Source organism: Bos grunniens, chromosome 19 (genome assembly GCF_055505025.1).
Source record: "Bos grunniens cultivar Pamir isolate PY7600 chromosome 19, Bosgru_T2T1.0, whole genome shotgun sequence".
Taxonomy (NCBI): domain Eukaryota; kingdom Metazoa; phylum Chordata; class Mammalia; order Artiodactyla; family Bovidae; genus Bos; species Bos grunniens.
This window is the reverse complement of record NC_141183.1, coordinates 43,225,015-43,242,891: the sequence shown is the minus strand read 5'-3', so window position 1 is coordinate 43,242,891 and position 17,877 is coordinate 43,225,015. Positions and strand designations below refer to the sequence as shown.

General features: G+C 57.7%; 1 protein-coding gene across 7 annotated transcripts; it reads right to left on the bottom strand.

Annotated features, from left to right (window-relative positions):
- Positions 1–206: 206 nt before the first annotated feature.
- On the bottom strand, positions 207–17,806 carry FLOT2 (flotillin 2). 7 transcript variants are annotated; one of them, XM_086360018.1, is made up of 12 exons: positions 17,641–17,806; positions 11,065–11,146; positions 7,388–7,478; positions 5,244–5,334; positions 4,153–4,276; positions 3,404–3,522; positions 3,168–3,281; positions 2,944–3,063; positions 2,636–2,850; positions 2,040–2,223; positions 1,584–1,733; positions 207–1,494 (listed from the first exon to the last, which is right to left on the bottom strand). In XM_086360018.1, exons 4-12 carry the CDS (start codon positions 5,316–5,318, stop codon positions 1,456–1,458), a joined length of 1,140 nt encoding a protein of 379 aa, XP_086216144.1. In that variant the 5' UTR covers positions 5,319–5,334; positions 7,388–7,478; positions 11,065–11,146; positions 17,641–17,806; the 3' UTR covers positions 207–1,455. The 7 variants fall into 7 exon arrangements, with proteins under 7 accessions (XP_086216144.1, XP_086216142.1, XP_086216143.1 ...); XM_086360016.1 differs by lacking the exon at positions 17,641–17,806 and adding an exon at positions 17,206–17,347; XM_086360017.1 differs by lacking the exon at positions 7,388–7,478 and having other exon boundaries at positions 17,641–17,777.
- Positions 17,807–17,877: the final 71 nt, after the last annotated feature.

Here is a 17,877-nt window from a genome sequence, read left to right as displayed (position 1 = left end):
GTGGAGCCCGGTCTCCCAGGGCTCAGATCTGGCTTCAGCACCTGGGCAATGGCTGCCCTGCTCCAGGAAGCTGAGGACAAGACCAGGGTGCTGCTGCCCCCCAGTGTCGAGGGTGGGGAAGAACAGGCAAAGTGTAGCCTTTAGGCTGAAGGGGTGTGTGGGCGGGTTCCCAGTCTCTCTCCTCACAAAAGACACAGTACAGGGCGTGGGCATAACCAGATCTTTATTTTACCAGAAGGGACAGGCAGTGGGGCAGTGCAGCATCCAAGCCCCAGACCGGACATGCAGCATCCACATGCAGGAACACAGGCTGGGGCAGGGCGAGGGGTGGGGGACCAGGACCACAGGACACCCGCAGCGTCCCTGCGGGGATGCTGGGGCCCTGGGCTCTTCTGCCTCCTCTGAAGCAAGGAGACAGAGGACCGGGCTGCTTCCCCACAGCTGGAGCCTGATCATTTCTGGCCAGGAAGCAAGCCGGCACGAGCAGGGAAGGATTCCGGCCAGCCTACGGCACTCGATTCTGTGCAGGGCTGGCACAGCTCTGCCCACTGGAAGGGCCCGGCCTGATACTCAGGGCAGCACAGCCCTAGTAGGAAGGGGGTCTGTACATTTTCTATTCCCCAGAAGGGCTGGATCCTGATCCCAGAAAGGCTTAGCAGAGTTGGGACCAAGCCCCACTCCAGGGAAGGGGATTCCCTGAGCACGAGCAGGGGCCTCCTAAGGCAGTAGTAAACCGAGGGAGCTGCTCTACACAGGAGGCCTCGCCTCTGTGCCCGTGGGCGCGGGAGAGAGAGGTGAGGTACGAGAGCAGGCCTGGGGCTGGGCAGGGGTTGGCAGAGGGCGATGGCCCTGGGCCTGCAGCCACAGCTACTTGGGCCCAGAAGGGCTGGAGTGGGCGAGGCTGGGGACTTCCTGGGGGCAGGTTTTGGGCTGGGAAGACCAGGCCAGGAGAAGACAGGGTGGCCGTCATCCCCAGAATCCCTGCACCCATGCTGAAGCTCTGGCTGGGGCCATGGGGCGGCGGGGGATGGAGAGAAGCACAGAAAACTTCAAGGCACCAGGATTCTCGGGAGCAGCAGGGCCACTCCCACAGACAGACAAGACAGTGATTGTAATAAACATCTTCAATTTAAACTACATGATGTGTGTAGAGGGTGCGAGGAGAGAGGGAGAGAAAAAGACAGACAAAGGAAGAGACGAACAGGAGATGAGGGTGCAAGAGACAAACCAGACAGTCGTGGCAGTGAAAGCGAGGCTGTGGGATGGAGGAGAAGAGGCGGGAGACAGACAGAGACAGAGGGGAAGGGAAGACAGCCAGAGGCCTGAGCACGCAGCGCTTCTGGTCCCTCCAGAATAAGGCACCAGAGTCAGTGACGTTCCCGTTGTCCCTGTGGTATTAAAACGGGTGCTGAAGGTGGGGGCGGTGGCTGCTGAAGGGTGTGGGCCGATGAGACCTCACACCTGTGCACCGGTGGCCTTCTTGATCAGCGGTATCTGCAAGGACGGGAGATGCCATGAGGCCTTGGCTTCAGGGCCCCCACCACTCTGCCCAGGCAACCCACCGCAGACAGCGAGACACCCACCTTAGACAGGTCCACGCCCGTCAGGGCGTGCACAGAGGCGGGCAGCTCGGCCAGCAGTCGGTTCACTTCCGATGTCACCTTGCTGTTGTCCCCACTGAGGACCACAATCTCATCGACTTTGGTCAGTGGGGCGGCAATTTTGGCAGCAATCTAGAAGGCAGGGTGGGAGGAGAGCTGGTTGCCACTCGGACTCCATCCACCTGCCCCATCCAGCATCTCTCCCTCCTGTTTCCACCTCACCCCACCCCAACGCAGCCTGGGCGGCCCTTATTTGCAATAAAGGTCAGATGGTCCCCTGGGTTAGGGATGAGCCTAGGCCTGTTGTAGAGTTCTTCCCCATGCCGCTGAGTACTTCCCCATTTGACCCTCCCAGCCATCCTGTCGCTGTGTCACTGACAAGGCCCAGAGAAGTCCGGCACTTGCCCAGCCAGTCCCAGCCTTGGGTGGGAGCCTTACCCGGGGCAGGGCGTCCAACACCAAGGCCATCTTGGCTGCATCTCCGTATTTCTGGTAGGCCTCAGCCTTGAGTTTCATCCGCTCAGCCTCTGCCTTGCCCCTTGCCTCAATGACTGCCGCCTCTGCCTCCCCGATTTTGCGGATCTTCTCTGCTTCTGCCTGAGCCAGGAGGACCTGCTTCACCCTGGGGGAGTTCGGGTGGGCAGGGTCAGTGGGAAGTGCCAGGGGTCCCTTAAGCCTTGCCTGGGGGCCAGCGAACCCTCGAGTCCCCCACTTTGGCAGGTGTCAGGGGTGAGGGACCCATGAGGGCAGTGCCCTGGCCTTCTGGCTCTGGCCTGGAAGAGGGTACTGGCTCCAAGAGGCCAGATTGGAGAGGGGACCTACCTGGGTGCCCTCTGTGCCAAGCACCACATCAGGCCCTTAAACCTCTAGCACCTAATTCAGTCTTCCTAACAACAATCCCATGGGGCAGGCGGGTTAACCCTACTTCCCAGTGAGGAAGCAGGCGTGGGGGCCTCCAAGCTTGGCCAGGAGTGGAGGGGGTGCCCAGGTGGCAGAGGAGCCAGACTAAAGCGGGGGCCCCCAGCGGCACCTACTTTTCACCCTCTGCGATCTGCTGTATGCGGTGGGCCTCGGCCTCGGCGGGGCAGCGCACCGTGGCGATGAGTTCCTTGTCGGTGCGCAGGATCTCCTGCGCCTCCACGGCAATCTGCTTCTTGCGCTGCACGACCTCGATCTCAATCTCTTCCTGCCGGATCTTCTGCTGTTCACGTGCCCCTTGCAGCTCATAAGCCAGCTGGGCCTCAGCCGTCTGTGGCGGGGGAGGGTGGTCAGCACGTCAGAGGCTGGCCGCCACAGTCCTGGGCCTTGAGCCCCAACCCCAGGACGCCCGACAGCTTCTCACCTTGATGTTGACCTCCTCGCTGAAGGCCGACTTCTGCAGCTCGAAGGCTCGCTTGGAGTCGGCGATCTTGGTGTCAGCCATGAACTTCACGTCCAGCATCTCCTTCTTGCACTCGGCTTCCTGGGAGCAGGAGGGGCAGGTGCTGAGGGTCCCCCTGAGTAACCAGGGTTTCCACCGCCCCTGAGCTCCCTCATCCTCGAGGCTGGGAAGGCAAGCCCACATACCCGGATGCCTGCGTCCCGTTCGGCCTCGGCTACCCCGATGTCAGCATCTCTCTGGACCACAGCAGTCTGTGTCTTGCCCAGGGAGCTCAGATAGTCCACTTTGTCATACACGTCCTGGGGAGGGAAGGGGAAGTCGTCCCTGGGAATAGTCAGAGGCATAAAGGGGCCCCTCCTGCCAAGCTCCCACGCCACGCATGAATGGACACGGGGGCCACAGCCTTCCCGCCACACTGCACCTTGATGGTGAAGCTGAGAATCTCGATGCCCATGCGGCCGACATCAGGGGCTGCCACCTCCCGCACCAGCTTGGCAAACTGGTCCCGGTCCTGATAAATCTGCTCCACTGTCAGGGTCCCTGGGGGCAGAAGGATCGTGGGCTGGCTCCCCAGGGGCCCAGCCAGCTTGGGAAAGGGAGGAGCCGGCCAGGGAGAGGTCTGAGTGTAGACAGGGGTCACACGGTCTGTGCTGGGTCTTTCTAGGTTTCTTTCTATCTGGCTGTGCTGGGTCTTCCCTGTAGCATGTGGGATCTTTAGCGGCAGCATGTGAACTCTTAAGTTGTAGCATGTGGGATCTAGTTCCCTGACCACGGATCGAATCTGGGCTCCCTGCCTCAGGAGCGCAGTCTTGGCCACTGGACCACCCGGGGAAGTCCCTGGTGGGTTTCTTCTAACACTGAGTCTCCTCCTGCAGGGTCTGGGCAGGATGAGGAAAAGTGCCCCAAGCAGCACTAGGTGCCTGACCTGACTGGCAGTCAGTCACTCAGCCCCACCTCCATGCTCTCTTCTTCACTCGAGTCTCCTGATATTTTGAAAGGAAATACATGACGGAAAACCTGTCAGCTTTTCTGCTAGAAGCCTCTCAGCGGGACTGACAGGCCCGCCTGTCCAAGGCCCCCTCTCCCCTCCCTGGCCTTGGCTCAGGGATGCTGTGTGGCTCCTCGCAGGTGGCAGAGGAAGAGGGGTCCCTGGGCCAGGCAGGGCCTCACCGAGGATGGAGCGCAGGTGTCCCTCCAGTGTCTGCAGAACGACGTTCTTGATGTCTTGCACGCTCTTGCCTAGGAACTGCTCACAGGCCACAGCCAGGAGCTCCTTCTCGGTCATGATCTTCACCTGCCGGTAGTCACAGAGAAGTCTGAGCCAGGCTGGAGGCAGGCAGACGGAGGCCCCAGACCCAGGAGGATGGTGGCAGTTGGTACCCCTCCCCTCCTTTTTAGGACCTGGAGGCCTCAGGGGGAAGGGGGTGGTGGTGGGAGGGGGTGGGGTCTGCTGAGGCCTCCAGCAGGGAGAAAACACGAGGAACTCATATTGAGAAATTTCACTTTCACTGGCAGCCCCAGGCTCTGCCAGGGCCTCTCCCCTGGACATTCTGGGCTCCTCCCCACCACCAACCCCTCCAGTCCACTCTTGGCCCCTCAGCCTGCAGGTCTCTGCAAAAAGGAGAATGAGCAATAGGGGTGCAGACAGACAGACTAGGAAAGAGAGCCAGGAGAGGGCAGGAGACAGGTCTGCGGTCCATCACCAGGGGAAGGCATCCTCTTCTTTCTTCCCCAAGGCACCAAGCCAACCACTCCTGCACCAGGGGCCTTTGAGATGGCTGAACCTGCCCTGTGAGGACCTCTGGAGAGCAGGAAGCCCCTCGCCCAGTCACCAGGCTGGGAATATAACGCAGCTCTGACTCCAGAGCCCAGAGCTCCCTGGCCTCATGTGGCCTCGCCCTCTGGTCCCCACCCTGCAGCCCCCTACCCAGGGGTCAGGGGAGGCCCGGGTTCTGGGGCTTGGCATTTCTGACACCTGCAAAGAACGGGGAGGGGTTAGTGACACAGGAGCCCCGGCACTGCTTCTGTCCTCCGCTGGCCCTCTGGGGAAAGAAGGGTGTCTTGTTAGTCCTGCTGGGTGGCCGAGAGGCTGAGTGCAAGTTCCAGTGGCGACGACCCTCTCTGGGAAGGGGGATGGGCATGGGTGGGGCCGCTGGAGAGAGACTGCCCCGGCTGCCGGCCTCTCCTCGTTCCCACCCCAAAACCCAGCGTGGGGACGAGGCAGCTCAACGGACATGCGCGGGGCTGCTGAGTTACTATACCTGGGCGACACCCGTCACAGTTAAAGCTACCCCCTCGGCCGTCTCTACGTCCTCACAGCGGGGCTGCAACGTCATAATCTCTAGGGAAATCCTGCCAAGAAATGCAAAACAGGGGCCATGGGTCTGGGGGCCCAGGGCCTGGGGTGTGGGGAAAGACTTTGACATCTCACTGCGCCGGCTGGGACGGGCCAGGGGGGTCCTGCTGCAGGAGACGGAGGGGGTGGGCTCTCCAAGGGGTCGGAGCTGGGAGTGTGTGAGGAGAGGGGTGGGAAGGCAGGGCCAGGGTGCAGATGGCTCAGTGGAAAGAGTGTCATGTGCCACCCACGTGCACGTGTGTCCTCTGCTCACATCAGCCTGGCTGGAAGAGCGGGAGAGGAAGTAGGAGTTGTCAGGGGTGGTCTGGACCAGGGGGCTGGGGGTAGTGTGGGCAAGAGTCTTGGCGTGGCCATGTGTGTCCTGGAACAGCACATAAGTGCTGGTCCTCCAGGCTATATTTGTAGGTACCATCTGACCATCCCCCAGAGGCATTTGCCTGTTCCCTGGGCATGCTCAGCACCCCAGAGTGCCCTGGAGGCTGCTGAGAAAGCTGCCTTGTACCTGGCATGCTGGGAGTATGCCCACTGCTGGGTCAAGATGGAGATGATCCTGTGTTTGCCCCACCCCACCAGGGGAGCCCTGCCGGGTCCCTCTACCTGGCACCAGGCCAAGGCTGGAAGCCTGCTCTCTGGGGTTGGGGCCAGATGCGGCCAGTGGAGGAAAAGGCTGGGGCATGCTAGAGCTTTGGGGCCAAGGAGGGTTCTGCCCAGATGACCTGAGTCTTCAAGGGTTCACATCACCCAGTTGAAAAGGGATCTGGGTATTAGCTATTTCAAGTGGAGTGTGGGCTTGGAGGGAGATGAGGCTGCTAGGTGGGGTGTCGAGGGAGGCCTGGCCCCTACATATCCCACGCAAAGGGGCTCTGGGCTTCTTCTCTGCCCTGAAGCCTGCCCTTCCACAGTGATGAGTGGTGGGTGTGATAGGGACAGTCTTCTTCCCCATTAAGGATATGAGGTTGGGTAAGGCAGGGTGTGGGGGTGCTGGGTTTTGCCTGAGAAGCTGAAGGACAATTTCATGGAAGGGTGGAGGATGAGTAAGGTGACATGTAGGTCTCTTCTGGCCTGGGGACCCACCAGCATGCAGGCTCTGAGGGGCAGGGGCTTTCTGATGTCCATCGCTGCCTCGCTGCCTCCGCTGTGCCTGGAGCTGACAAGACGCTCAGCGGGGAGCTGGCAAATGGACCAATGAAGATGGGAACCTGTGCTGCTAAATGCCATGGCTCAGGAAAGGGTTTCATCTCTAGGGCTGTTTGGCGGTGAGGAGGGAGACAGCAGGTCACTTGCTTTCCCAGGTGAGATCAAGTCTGTGATACAGATGGCGTTCCTCGAGCACTTCTTTTCTGAAAATCCCAAAGCGAGCACCCTCACATTGCTTTACTTGCCTTTCTAATATTCCTGCAAGGCTCAGGGAGGGCTTGATTCTCCCCCTTTCGCATATGGGGAAGCTGAAGTCTGGTAACAAAGAGAGCTGCTCAAAGGCCTCTCGAAAGAGAATCAGGGGCAGGGAATGGCCATGGCTCTTTTTGCTCAGGCCTGTCAAGGAGGTTGGAAGCAGTCAAGGGGTGAGATGAACATAACTCCCCAGGGGACCTGTTCTTCTGGTGCATCAGGGAGGAGGGTGTTGGCCTGGAGAAGACGCAGGACACAGAGCTCTGTGATACCTGAGGACTAGGACTCCCGTGGGAATCTTTAGGATAGACCCCTCCCGACCTGGATAGCCCACCTCTGTCACAAAAGGGCCTGTGTCTTCTTCTCCCGCCTCAGCTTACTCTCAATGTAGGCTTGGCGTCCAAAGACACCCCCTGGCAGACTTGGGCAGAGCTCCCAGAAGCCTTCACTCTCTCTCCCCACTCGCAGCCCCCCATGAGCCGGGACAAGGGAGTGGGGGACCCTAGAGGCTCCACGCGGCCACCCAGAGCAGTGGTGGTGGGAGCAGAGGGCAGGGAGGCGCACTCTCAGGAAAAGGGAGTCCATCTGGAGTCTGCCAGGCCCCCGCAGGGCAGGAAGAGAGGAGGTTAGACACAGAGGAGGAAGCAGGCGGGTTATTACCTGTGCAACCCCTGTTACGAATAGCGGGACCCCCTCCGACGTCTCAATATTCTCACAGCGACACAGGATGGTCATAACCTCCAGAGACAGTCTGAGGAGCAGCCGGGGGGGAGGGAAGGAGAGGTAGGGACAGGAAGGGAAGGAGGGGACACAGCAAACACACACAGTGGTTACCAGACAAGCACCGGATGCCTGAGGCCTGGGGGGTGGGGGTGGGGTCGCTCTCAAAACTTCAGCTCCCATCCCCCACTGCCAGCTCGGCTCGGCCGTAGGGGACCAGAGACACCCCTGCGCTGGCCTGAGGCCTCTGGGTCTCTTCTCCAGCCCCCACACCTTTCCAGCCAGAAGCTGCTGGGCTGGAGGTAAAGCCTGCTGATGCCCTGAGCCCATGACCTGAGGTTGGGAGGTTGCCTGTGCGCAGGGCACCAGAGCTACCCACTGCCTCACTTTTCCAGGAGATTCCTGGCACAGTCTGGCTGGCAGCCTGAGCTCCATGCTCCAGATGGAGGCAAGCCTGTGTTTCCAGAAACGGGTGGGGGTGGGGGAGGCCACTCTGGGGGTTCATGAGCCACAGCAAATACCGAATCCTGCTCAGGGCACAAACCCTCAAGGCCTGTGCTACTTATCCCTAAGAAGGCAATTTAGGGCCAGAAGAGTCTAAAGCAATTTTTGGATTTTCTGATTTGCGGTGGTGGGATGTGTCAAGGAAGGCTGGGACGGGGGGAAGTGTGTGCACCCCTGCCAATATTCACAGGGACAACTGGGAGTCACTCACTTCCAGAGTTGGGCACGGGCAGAGTCATGGCAAAGAAAAGGTGCGTGGAAGCTACCTGGGCCTCCCTGGGGCAGGGTGTGTGCCCGTGTGTGCTGGGTGCCGGACCAGGCAGAGGCCAGCCTGTGGACAGCGCAGAAGGTTTCCTTAAACCAGAGGGAGGGAGGGCAGAGGCTGAGGTGAAGGAGCAGAAGCAAGTGGAGTGGGGGGATTGGGAGCAGGAGGCAATGTGGGTCCCCCCACTCTCCAGCCATGCGCATGTACACAGGTTGACTGCCTTCCAGCCCCTCCCTAACAGCACCCTCAGGCTGAGAGGACAGCAGACCCAGCTCAGACAGGCACCCATCAAGCTCTCTTTGGGGAAGGAGAGGGAGACAGGAAAGAGGGGGAGGATGGGGGAGGGGAGGACAGAGGGAGGGAGGGAGACAGGAAAGGGGGAAGGAGGGAAGGGAGGGGGAGGTGGGGGGGAAGAGGGAGGAGGGGATGGAGAGGAGGGAGGGAGACAGGAAAGAGAGGGAGGGTGGGGGGAGGGGGAGGAGGGAAGGGGGTAGAAGGAGGAGGGGATGGGGAGGAGGGAGGGAGACAGGAAAGAGGGAGGGAGGGGGGAGGAGGACAGGGAGGAGGGGATGGGGAGGAGGGAGGGAGACAGGAAAGAGGGGGAGGGAGGGGAGGAGAGAGGGAAGGAGACAGGAGAGGGGGAGGGTGGGGAGGAGGAGGAAGGGGGAGGGGAGGGAGACTGGAAAGAGGGGGGAGAGAAAAGGAGGGGGGAGGGGGAGGAGGGGGAGGAAGTGGGGAGGAGGGAGGGAGACAGGAAAGAGGGAGAGAGGGTGGGGGGAGGAGGGGAAGGGGAGGGGGGAGAGGGAGGAGAGGATGGGGAGGAGGGGGGGAGACAGGAAAGGGGGGAGGGTGGAAGGGAAGAGGAAGAAGGGGATGGAGAGGAGGGAGGGAGACAGGAAAGAGGGGGAGGGAGGGGAGGAGAGAGGGAAGGAGATAGGAAAGGGGGAGGGTGGGGAGGAGGAGGAAGGGGGAGGGGAGAGAGACTGGAAAGAGGGGGGAGAGAAAAGGAGGGGGAGGGGGGAGGAGGGGGAGAAAGTGGGGAGGAGGGAGGCTGCAGCTCAGATGCCAGAAGTGGAGGAACAGCTCAGGTCAGGGAGAGACAGCTGCCCATATCGGGGCCTCAGGACAGGACAGGGCATGGCAGCAAAGGACAGCGGGAGAGACCTCACTGAGTCTGGAGAAGAACAGCTGACACTGAGGGCAGGTGACATGGAGGATGGCTGTGGAAAGGACCTCAAATGGAAGGCTGGGTTAGAAACCTAGACCTCCACTCTGACCTAGGAAGCGCCTGCCGGTCTCAGGGAAACAAGGGTCCCCGCTGGGGGAGACGCCCCTGCAGCAGACTAGGGGACAGGGAAGGGGCTGCCCCAGGAACCCAAGAGTGGGCCCTGCCTGCGGGCCCAGAGGGAGATGCTGAGCCAGGGTGTGGGAGAGCCACCCTGAGGATGAGGCATAAGGCCCCCACCCCTCACCTTCAAACCTGCCGTCAGAGAAGCTGGGCCCTGCTGTCTTGGGGCTCTGCTCCTGGGAGCAGGAAGGGGGAGGGGACCAACCACGGTGTGGAGAAAGGGCCTCTGGAGTGTCAGCGGACGCCTGGCAGGACAGGTCTCGGGGCAAGCGGATACTCTCTAGGCCCGGCTGTACGTCTAGGGGTTTGGACAAGACACTCTGCTGTCCCAGGACTGTGTGGCGGGTGTGGGGTGGGAGGTGACAGTGTCTCTGGAGAGGGAACCCATGGCTCCTGTCAGGCCAGCTGGCCCCCTCAGGAGTCTTAGGATCCTGAGAGGATCTTGTGACCACTACTAATTGCTTTCTGAACACTTTTGACCTTGGGCCAGAAGAGTTTCCCAAGATCCCTCAACTGAGGCAGGGCTAAGAGCGGGGAGAGACAGGCAGTGGAGGGGGTTAGGAGAGATAAGTGAAGTTAAATCGTTGTGACATGCTTCCCATGCCCCTGACTTCAGCCAACACCCTCAGACTCCCTGCCGCCATGGGGCGTCTCTCTGCCAACTGGGATACAGGGGGATTTCCACTGGAATCTCCACTGCTTCCCCTTCACAGGACCCCCACCCCTGCCAATGGGCCTGCGCTTTCATAGCTCTGCTGTCTGTGTCGCCTGGTTCCTGGCCTGGAAGAATCTGGGCCCCTCCCCTGATCTCGCATAATCAGGAAGGGGTTGCTGGTGGGGAGGTGGCCGGCCAGCCTCATCTCCTCCCAGGTGGGCAGGGAGGGGGCAGGAGAGGCCTGGGCCCGAGTCTGGCCTTGCCCCGGGCTCTGGGAAAGCCCGCAGGCAGAGCCTGAGCTGAAATCTCCTTTCCCCTTCTGAGTCTCTCCAGACTGATGGAGGAGGTCCAGACCCATCTTGCCCAGCCCCGGTGCCAATTCCTTAGATCCGTATCCCTTGTCTTTAATACAGAGAGCCCCTTCAGGCTATAACCATCCTCTGCCATTTAGCCCCTGCCTGCATTGTCCCAGGATCTGCACAGGGCAGGGGTCTCTTCAAGTCTTTCCTCCTTCCTAGGACCACTCCAAACAGGTGTGTTATTAAGGGTTCGTGAATAATTCTGAGCTAGAATCAGGGCGTTAGGGTTCTGCCTGAATTGCCTGGGGCAGAAGTGATGCTTTCACTGGAAAAAAGCACACCCACCAAGGAAGAGCTGCTCACAGACAGCCCTCCTGCCTCCCCATGTAACCCACTCCACCTGCCTCTTAGGAGGTCCCCCCAACTAGAGTGGAATGCAGCAAGTGGTAGATGCTCTAGCTCAAGTGGCATGAAGGGGGTTAAGGATGGAGACCCTCTTCTCCCCTGCCCACCAGGATGCCCGATTGCCAGCCCCCAGGCCCTTACCTCTGAGTGTCGGAGATACACCACCAAGCCCAGGCCCAGCCGCCAAACACATACTGTTTATAGTCGGAACCACAACAGCCCCCTGGAGAGCAAAGCAAACCGTGGCTGGTCAGTTAGTCCTTGGGTATGTCTACCCTCCAACGCCTCCATCAGTAACGCTGGGCCTTAGCCTGCTCTGACACTTGACAACTCCCACCACTGGGCACCAGGGGTGGAGGTTACAGATAAATGGGAGACAGGCCCTTAAGGTCTTGGGATCTAGTTTGGTAGACAGGCAATTTGCATAGAAATGAGGGGAGCCAATGAGTGGTTCAGAATGTATGTGCTTTCAGAGAACAAAGTCAGTGGGCAAGAGTGAACAGGGACACGTCCATCTTTGATTCAACCATCCGTTCAGCAAACAAGTACTTTTCTGTGCTAGGGAAACAGAGATCAAGGTACAGCTCCTCTCTTAAAAGCGGTGGGACTCGGAGGAGTGACCTTTTCCTGAGCTGATGGTTGTACCATGCGACTGGCCCATTACCAGGATGGGATCAGTCCCAGAGGGGATGCAGGTGGAAGGCTAATACAAGGGAGTCTACGAACCAAGAGGTGGGATGGGGGTGGGGGTGGCACGCTCAGCAGACCTCTCAGTGAGACTGGTTCCCAGGGGTTCAGAGTGAATGGGAGTGGATGGGGAAGACGGCAAGACCTCAAAACAGAAGCCAACTCATGGTACCAAATGGAAAAGTGAAAGGGAAAAGGCCTAAAAAGGAAATGACTCCTGGAAACTATGTATCAACTAAATAGCCCCGTTGAATCTGGCCACCACCCAGATTCACCTCCTGGAGGAGCTCCGCACAACCTCTATACAGAAATGAGAAAAATCAGTTCTTGAAATTCTTGTTGTGAACCCTCCTGCTGATGCCAAAATTAATCAACAAGTTCATGAAAACTTAGTAAAAGGAAGAAGGGCTGTTCCCTGGCAGAAACAGATGATTCAAAGGAAATGTAACATGTAACAGGGAGGAAAAAGCCAGTGGGCGTCATTGTTTCTGCATTCATAAACTTGGGTTTTCAGGAAAGTCTAGGGTGGGTGCCTCCCAAGGTCAAAGGTCAGGGGTAGTTTTGTGTAGCTGGGTTAGTGTCTCTGAGCCCTCATGGGACACTGACCTCAGGGGACAAAGCCGGGCAGCGGGGCAGAGGGCAGACTGCAGAGTATTGTAAGGACTGGGCCAAGCAGGGGTGTTGTGTGTATGTGCCTGAGTGATGGGGAAGTCATTTAAGCTAAGAAGCCACACTTGTATTTGCATTTTAGAAACCCCACTTTGCGCAAGGAGAAAGATACCTGGGTCAGGGAGGCTGGGGAGAAGCAGCCTCTTGCAGTGACCCAGGCCACACACAGTGGCTGACGTGGGGGGATAACTTCTAGAGTAGTCTTATCCAAGAGAACGTCCTTCTGGGATTGAAATGTTCCCCAGCTGTGCTGTGCAACAAAGCAGCCACTCGGGACATGTGCTATTGAGCACTGGAAATCTGGCTGGTATAACCGAGAAAATGAATTTTAATTAACTTAAATTAACCTGTGGCTCACGGCTACCATATTGGACAGTGTAGGCCTAGAGCCAGGGTTTGGGTTGGTGGTCAGGCCAACAACCAGAGACAATAGAATCATGAACCGGAGAGAAGTTTTAGATAGCTGGAGGGACCACCTGACGCGAACAGCCGACTCACTGGAAAAGACCCTGATGCTGGGAAAGACTGAGGGCAGGAGGACAAGGGGGCGACAGAAGATGAGATGGTTGGCTGGCATCACCGACTTGATGGATATGAATTTCCAATAGTGAAGGGCAGGGAAGCCTGGCGTGCTGCAGTCCACGGGGTTGGAAGGAGTTGGACACAATTTAGTGACTGAACAACAAAGGAACAAAGATCCCACAAGTGTGGTGGGACTGCCAAGATAGACAGCTGGCAAATGATACTGCCCACCGGGCAGCCCACCCTGTCTCCTGGGTCTGCCCTGTGCATGGTGTACAAGCAGCTGAGCCTGAGGTCCAGGGAGCTGGGAGCATCCCTGCAGTGTGAACAGGGTCGGGAACAGGTTGCAGGTCTCTGGAAACACCTGTTCACAGGACTGCTGCTCAAGGTAAGCCACTGCAGGCTGCTCTGTCCTGGGGATGGGGTGAGAGGAGACTCTGAGGACCAGCAGTCAACTTGAAACCAAAACCATCTCGGGATCCAGTGAAACTGGAAAAGGATCAAAAACCACAGCTTGTTCCACTTCTTCTGGCCTGGTGGGAGCTGGGGCACAGTGGCACAGCTTTCTCCAACCAACCCAGGGCACTTCTCAGGGTGCAGGGAGAAGAGACGTGTAGTGGTGTAGTGTAGTGGTGGCAGGGTGGGATGGAGGCGAGAGAGCCAAGGGTGGGAATCCACGCTTTGAAGTGAAAAGTGAAGCATTAGTCACTCAGTTGTTTCTGACTCTGTGAGACCCCGTGGACTGTCAGGCTCCCCTGTCCATGGGATTCTCCAGGCAAGAATACTGGAGGGGTAGCCATTTTTTTTTTTTTTACCTTTAACTTATTCTTTGACCTTGGGAGCAGGCTGCCACAGCTCAGGCTGGGCCTTGGCCAAGGGTAACATGGCCAGGTTCCCAGGGGTAGCAACAGGAAGCTGGGGCTGCCTGGCTGCCCCACCCCCAGCAGCCTCCTCCCCTGGAAGGGATCTTCCTCCCAGCTTCCTGGTCACCCTGGGGACCACTCCCAAGAGAGGACTCTTAGGTGACCCTTCCTTGACCTCCCCAGTTCTTACTGTCTCTAGACTTGGAGACAATCCTCCTAATTTTATCTCACTTCTTCTAACCCAACGTACTTTCCTTTGCTCTGTCCTCAACCAAGTTGAAGAGTCACAAAATATCCTGTCATAAATCCCGCCTCACTCTCAGCCCTCCCCCAACACAAGTGCCCGTCTGCCCCTCAGGAACACTTCCTTTCTTCCTGCCCCTCTTCCACTCTTTCATTCCTACTAGTCAAGAAGACCTACAACTCTACTCTACAAGGCAGATTTTTTTTTTTTTTTGGTCACGCTGCAGGGCTTATGGGATTTCAGTTCCCCAACCAGGACTGAACTGGGCAGTGAACATGCTGAATCCTAACCACTGGACCATCAGGGAACTCTCACACAAGGGGGATTTTTTTTTTTAAAACATTTTATCAATTTATTTGGCTGCACCAGGTCTTAGTTTCAGCATGTAGGATCTTTCGTTGCGGCATGTGACCTGTGAACTCCTAGTTGCAGCATGTGGGACCTAGTTCTCTGACCAGGGATTGAACCTGGGCCCTCTGCGTTGGGAACACTGAGTCTTAGCCACTGGACCACGAGGGAAGTCCCACAAGGGGGATTTTTTGAGCCAAAATCCCCCCTTAGTAGTCTGGCAAAGCCTGAATGTTCATAAATGCATAAAATAAGATACATAAGAAACAAATATTTAAAGTTATATATGTGTGCTATGTGATACATAGTAACATGTATAATGTTATTAAATAATAAGATCTTGTGGTAGATTAATAACTGGCTTAATTTCAAAGTAGCAATGAGCATAAATGATTTTTACCATACCTGCAACAAAGGCAGTATGGTAGGAAAATATCTGCTAATTCTATCATGGATTGTTGCCGACATTAATAATCGTAGGAAGCACTAACTTTCAGTTAAAGTGAAAGTGAAGTTGCTCAGTCGTGTCCAACTCTTTGCGACCCCATGGACTGTAGCCCACCAGGCTCCTCCATCCATGGGATTCTCCAGGCAAGAACACTAGAGTGGGTTGCCATTTCCTTCTCCAGGGGATCTTCCCGACCCAGAGATCGAACCCGGGTCTCCCACGTTGTAGGCAGACGCTTTACCGTCTGAGCCACCAGGGAAGTCTACACTTTCAGTTAAAGTAAGTGTAAATAAAAATGTACCACTTTCCTCTTATCAAATGCAAAGACCTCTAAATTCTATCCACAAACTCCAGGCTAAGAGAAAGGTATATGGTGTTTGGATTCCCCCAAAGTAGAAACAGAGAAAAAAAATTGTGCATTACAGAATGAAGGAGGCAGGATAGACAAGAAAAACCTCCAGACTTTTCAAGTGGAAAAGATGATCATGATACGTATCAACATCCTCCTTCTGAAAGTAGGCTGCGTGAGATGGCCCTGGACTTAGAAGGGAAAGTGAAAGTCGCTCAGTCGTCTTTGCGATCCCATGGACTATATAGTCCATGGAGTTCTCCAGGTCAGAATCCTGGAGTGAGTAGCCATTCCCTTCTCCAGGGGATCTTTCCAACCCAGGGATCGAACCCAGGTCTCCCACACAGCAGGAAGATTCTTAACCAGCTGAGCCACCATGGAAGCCACCTGGACTTAGATGCAGGTCCAATTAATGGGGTGTAGGGAACAGGACTGGAAGTCCACATGTCAGCGAAAGCCACAGTGCAGTTCGATCATCTCACATTCCAAGATACTACTATGCTGGGCATCATCTCTCTCTCTTCTCTTCCACCCTCCCTTGACTTCAGCTCTCTTAATTCTCAGTGTGGCCTCCTCTCCGCACCCCTAAAATGGCTTCGAAGTTAGCACTGCCTTGGCCTCTGGCTAGAGTACCCTGGCAACTTGGGAGGCACAGAGCAGCCCGTCTTAGGGGTTCTTTTTGTCCCTCAGTTTCAGGATAGCCACAAAGACAAAACTGGAGCTCTTTCTCCTTGGCCCAGAGTCTGGGCTTCTAGAGAGAAATCCGACAAGTAAAAAACAAGTGTGATGTAGATTCAGGTTTCTAAAAACCTTTAGGAGTAGAGGCTGGGAGACTGGCCCAAGTCTGAGAGAGGAGCAAGTTTGGTCAGTGCTCTCTGGGGGTCTCCCTGGTGACCCCAAGGCTATCTTCTCTGGTTTTCAGGGAAGTGAAAGATTTTTTTTTTTTTTTGGCTGTGCCACAGGGCTTGCAGGATCTTAGTTCCCCGACCAGGGATCAACCCCCCAGGCCCCTGCAGTGAAACCAAAGAGTCCAAACCACTGGACTGCCAGGGAAGTCCCAGGGAAGTGAAGGATCTTAATTTCCTCACAGTAGGGTCCTAGTCAGAGAGATTGACGATTTCCTGTCCCAGGGCAGAGACTGACTTTAAGATTCAAACTGAAACAAAGTTCATGAAAGTTCCCAATGGATTCATCCCAGGTCTCAAAGTGGGTGGCAATAAGCCCAGGTCGGACCCACCCTCTTCTGCTCAGTTCTGCAGCTGGCCCTAACAACTCTCTGCACAGGTGGAGAATCCATACTGACAGTGGCAAGTAGGATATGAGCGTTTCCTGCAGCTACAGGCCTCCACGCTGTCGGGAAAACACGGGCTTCTCCCCAGCACCCGCGCCATTGGCTGCACAAACTGGTGGCTTGAAAGGCTTCTGCCACTTCCCAAGACACTCAAACACACAATTTAAATAGCAGCCTTATGGCACGATCTCTCTCCCTACCCCAACATTGCGGAGCCCCCATCCCGCCTAAGCGCAACAGAAATTCTGGAGTCTGCAGCATTTTGCAACCAGAGCAACACAGCCCGGAGCCAGGTTTCTCAACCTGTAGAGGCCGCACCCGCGTCTACGGGGCGGGCAGTGCCAGTAAAGCCCGGCAAGCCTCAGCCTGCTCGGAATTAACGGATCTGTGCCCAGAACCCAAGGATCCAGGTCCACCGCCCCTCCCCAGACAGGCACCTGCGACCCACCCACCCCTCGTTCCGGGCGCTGGCATCCAGCCAGACTGTGTTCCCGGAACCCCAAGGCTTCGGCTCGGGATCCTCTAGGCCACAGGGGAGACCCTGCCCAGAGGAGGAGGCGGAGAAAGGAAAGGAGGGAATAAACACGGGCAAACACGCAGAGCACGGAGGTGGGGGGAGAGCCTGGCCGGTGCCCTAGGGCGCGGAGCACGGAGAGTGGGGGTCCCTCCTGTAAGGGTCTCCGGAGCTACCGTAAGCTCAGGCCCCACCCCCGGCATTGCCCCCGCCCCCCTACCCCCCGCCCAACCCTCAGAGCCCTTCCTCGGCCTGGCCCCTCTCCCGCCCTCCCAGGCACAGCCCCCGCCCCAAACACCCTCCCGGCGCCGGGCGTTCCAGATCCACCTCCCTCGGGGCCCCCTCACCTGAAACCACCAGCGCCTCGTTGGGCCCCACCGTGTGACAATTGCCCATGGCGCCTGCAGGACGGAGGGGCCCCCCAGAGGTCGCGGAGACCTGGACAGCAGCCTCCGGCCCGCCCGCACAGCCGGCCTCGCCCTGCCTGTCGGGCCACCCCCAGCGGCCGCCCGCCCGCCCGCACCCCTCCGCGGCCGCAGCGCCGCCGGAAGTGTGGCGGCGGAGGGCGGGGCCGGCGCGGCCTGCTAGGCGGTCGGCGCGCTACCCGTAGAGTCAACACGCTTTATTGCACGGGCTAGACATCGCGTACCCTCGACTCCCACGGGGCGCCTGAATAACCACCGTCCTGCCCTTTCTCACCTTCCACCTCCCAGCTCCCACCTTACAGCGGTCGGCCCTGGAGCCAGCCCGCTGGGGGTTCCAATTTCAGCCCCTGCGCTTACCAGCCGGGAGACCTTGGGCGAGTCCCTTATCTGGCCGAGTCCCTCACCTGGCTGCTAATGCAAAAAGGGGATAATGAAACTACTTAGCTACAGGGTCGAAAAGGGCCCAGCTGAATAATCCTCAGTGTTGGCAGTGCATCCGATTACAAATTCCCAGGCCCTATTCAGGGGCTGATCTGCATGCCTGAGGGTAGGGCCTGGAAATACGAAATCCAAATTCCTGAGAAGCCGCAGCAG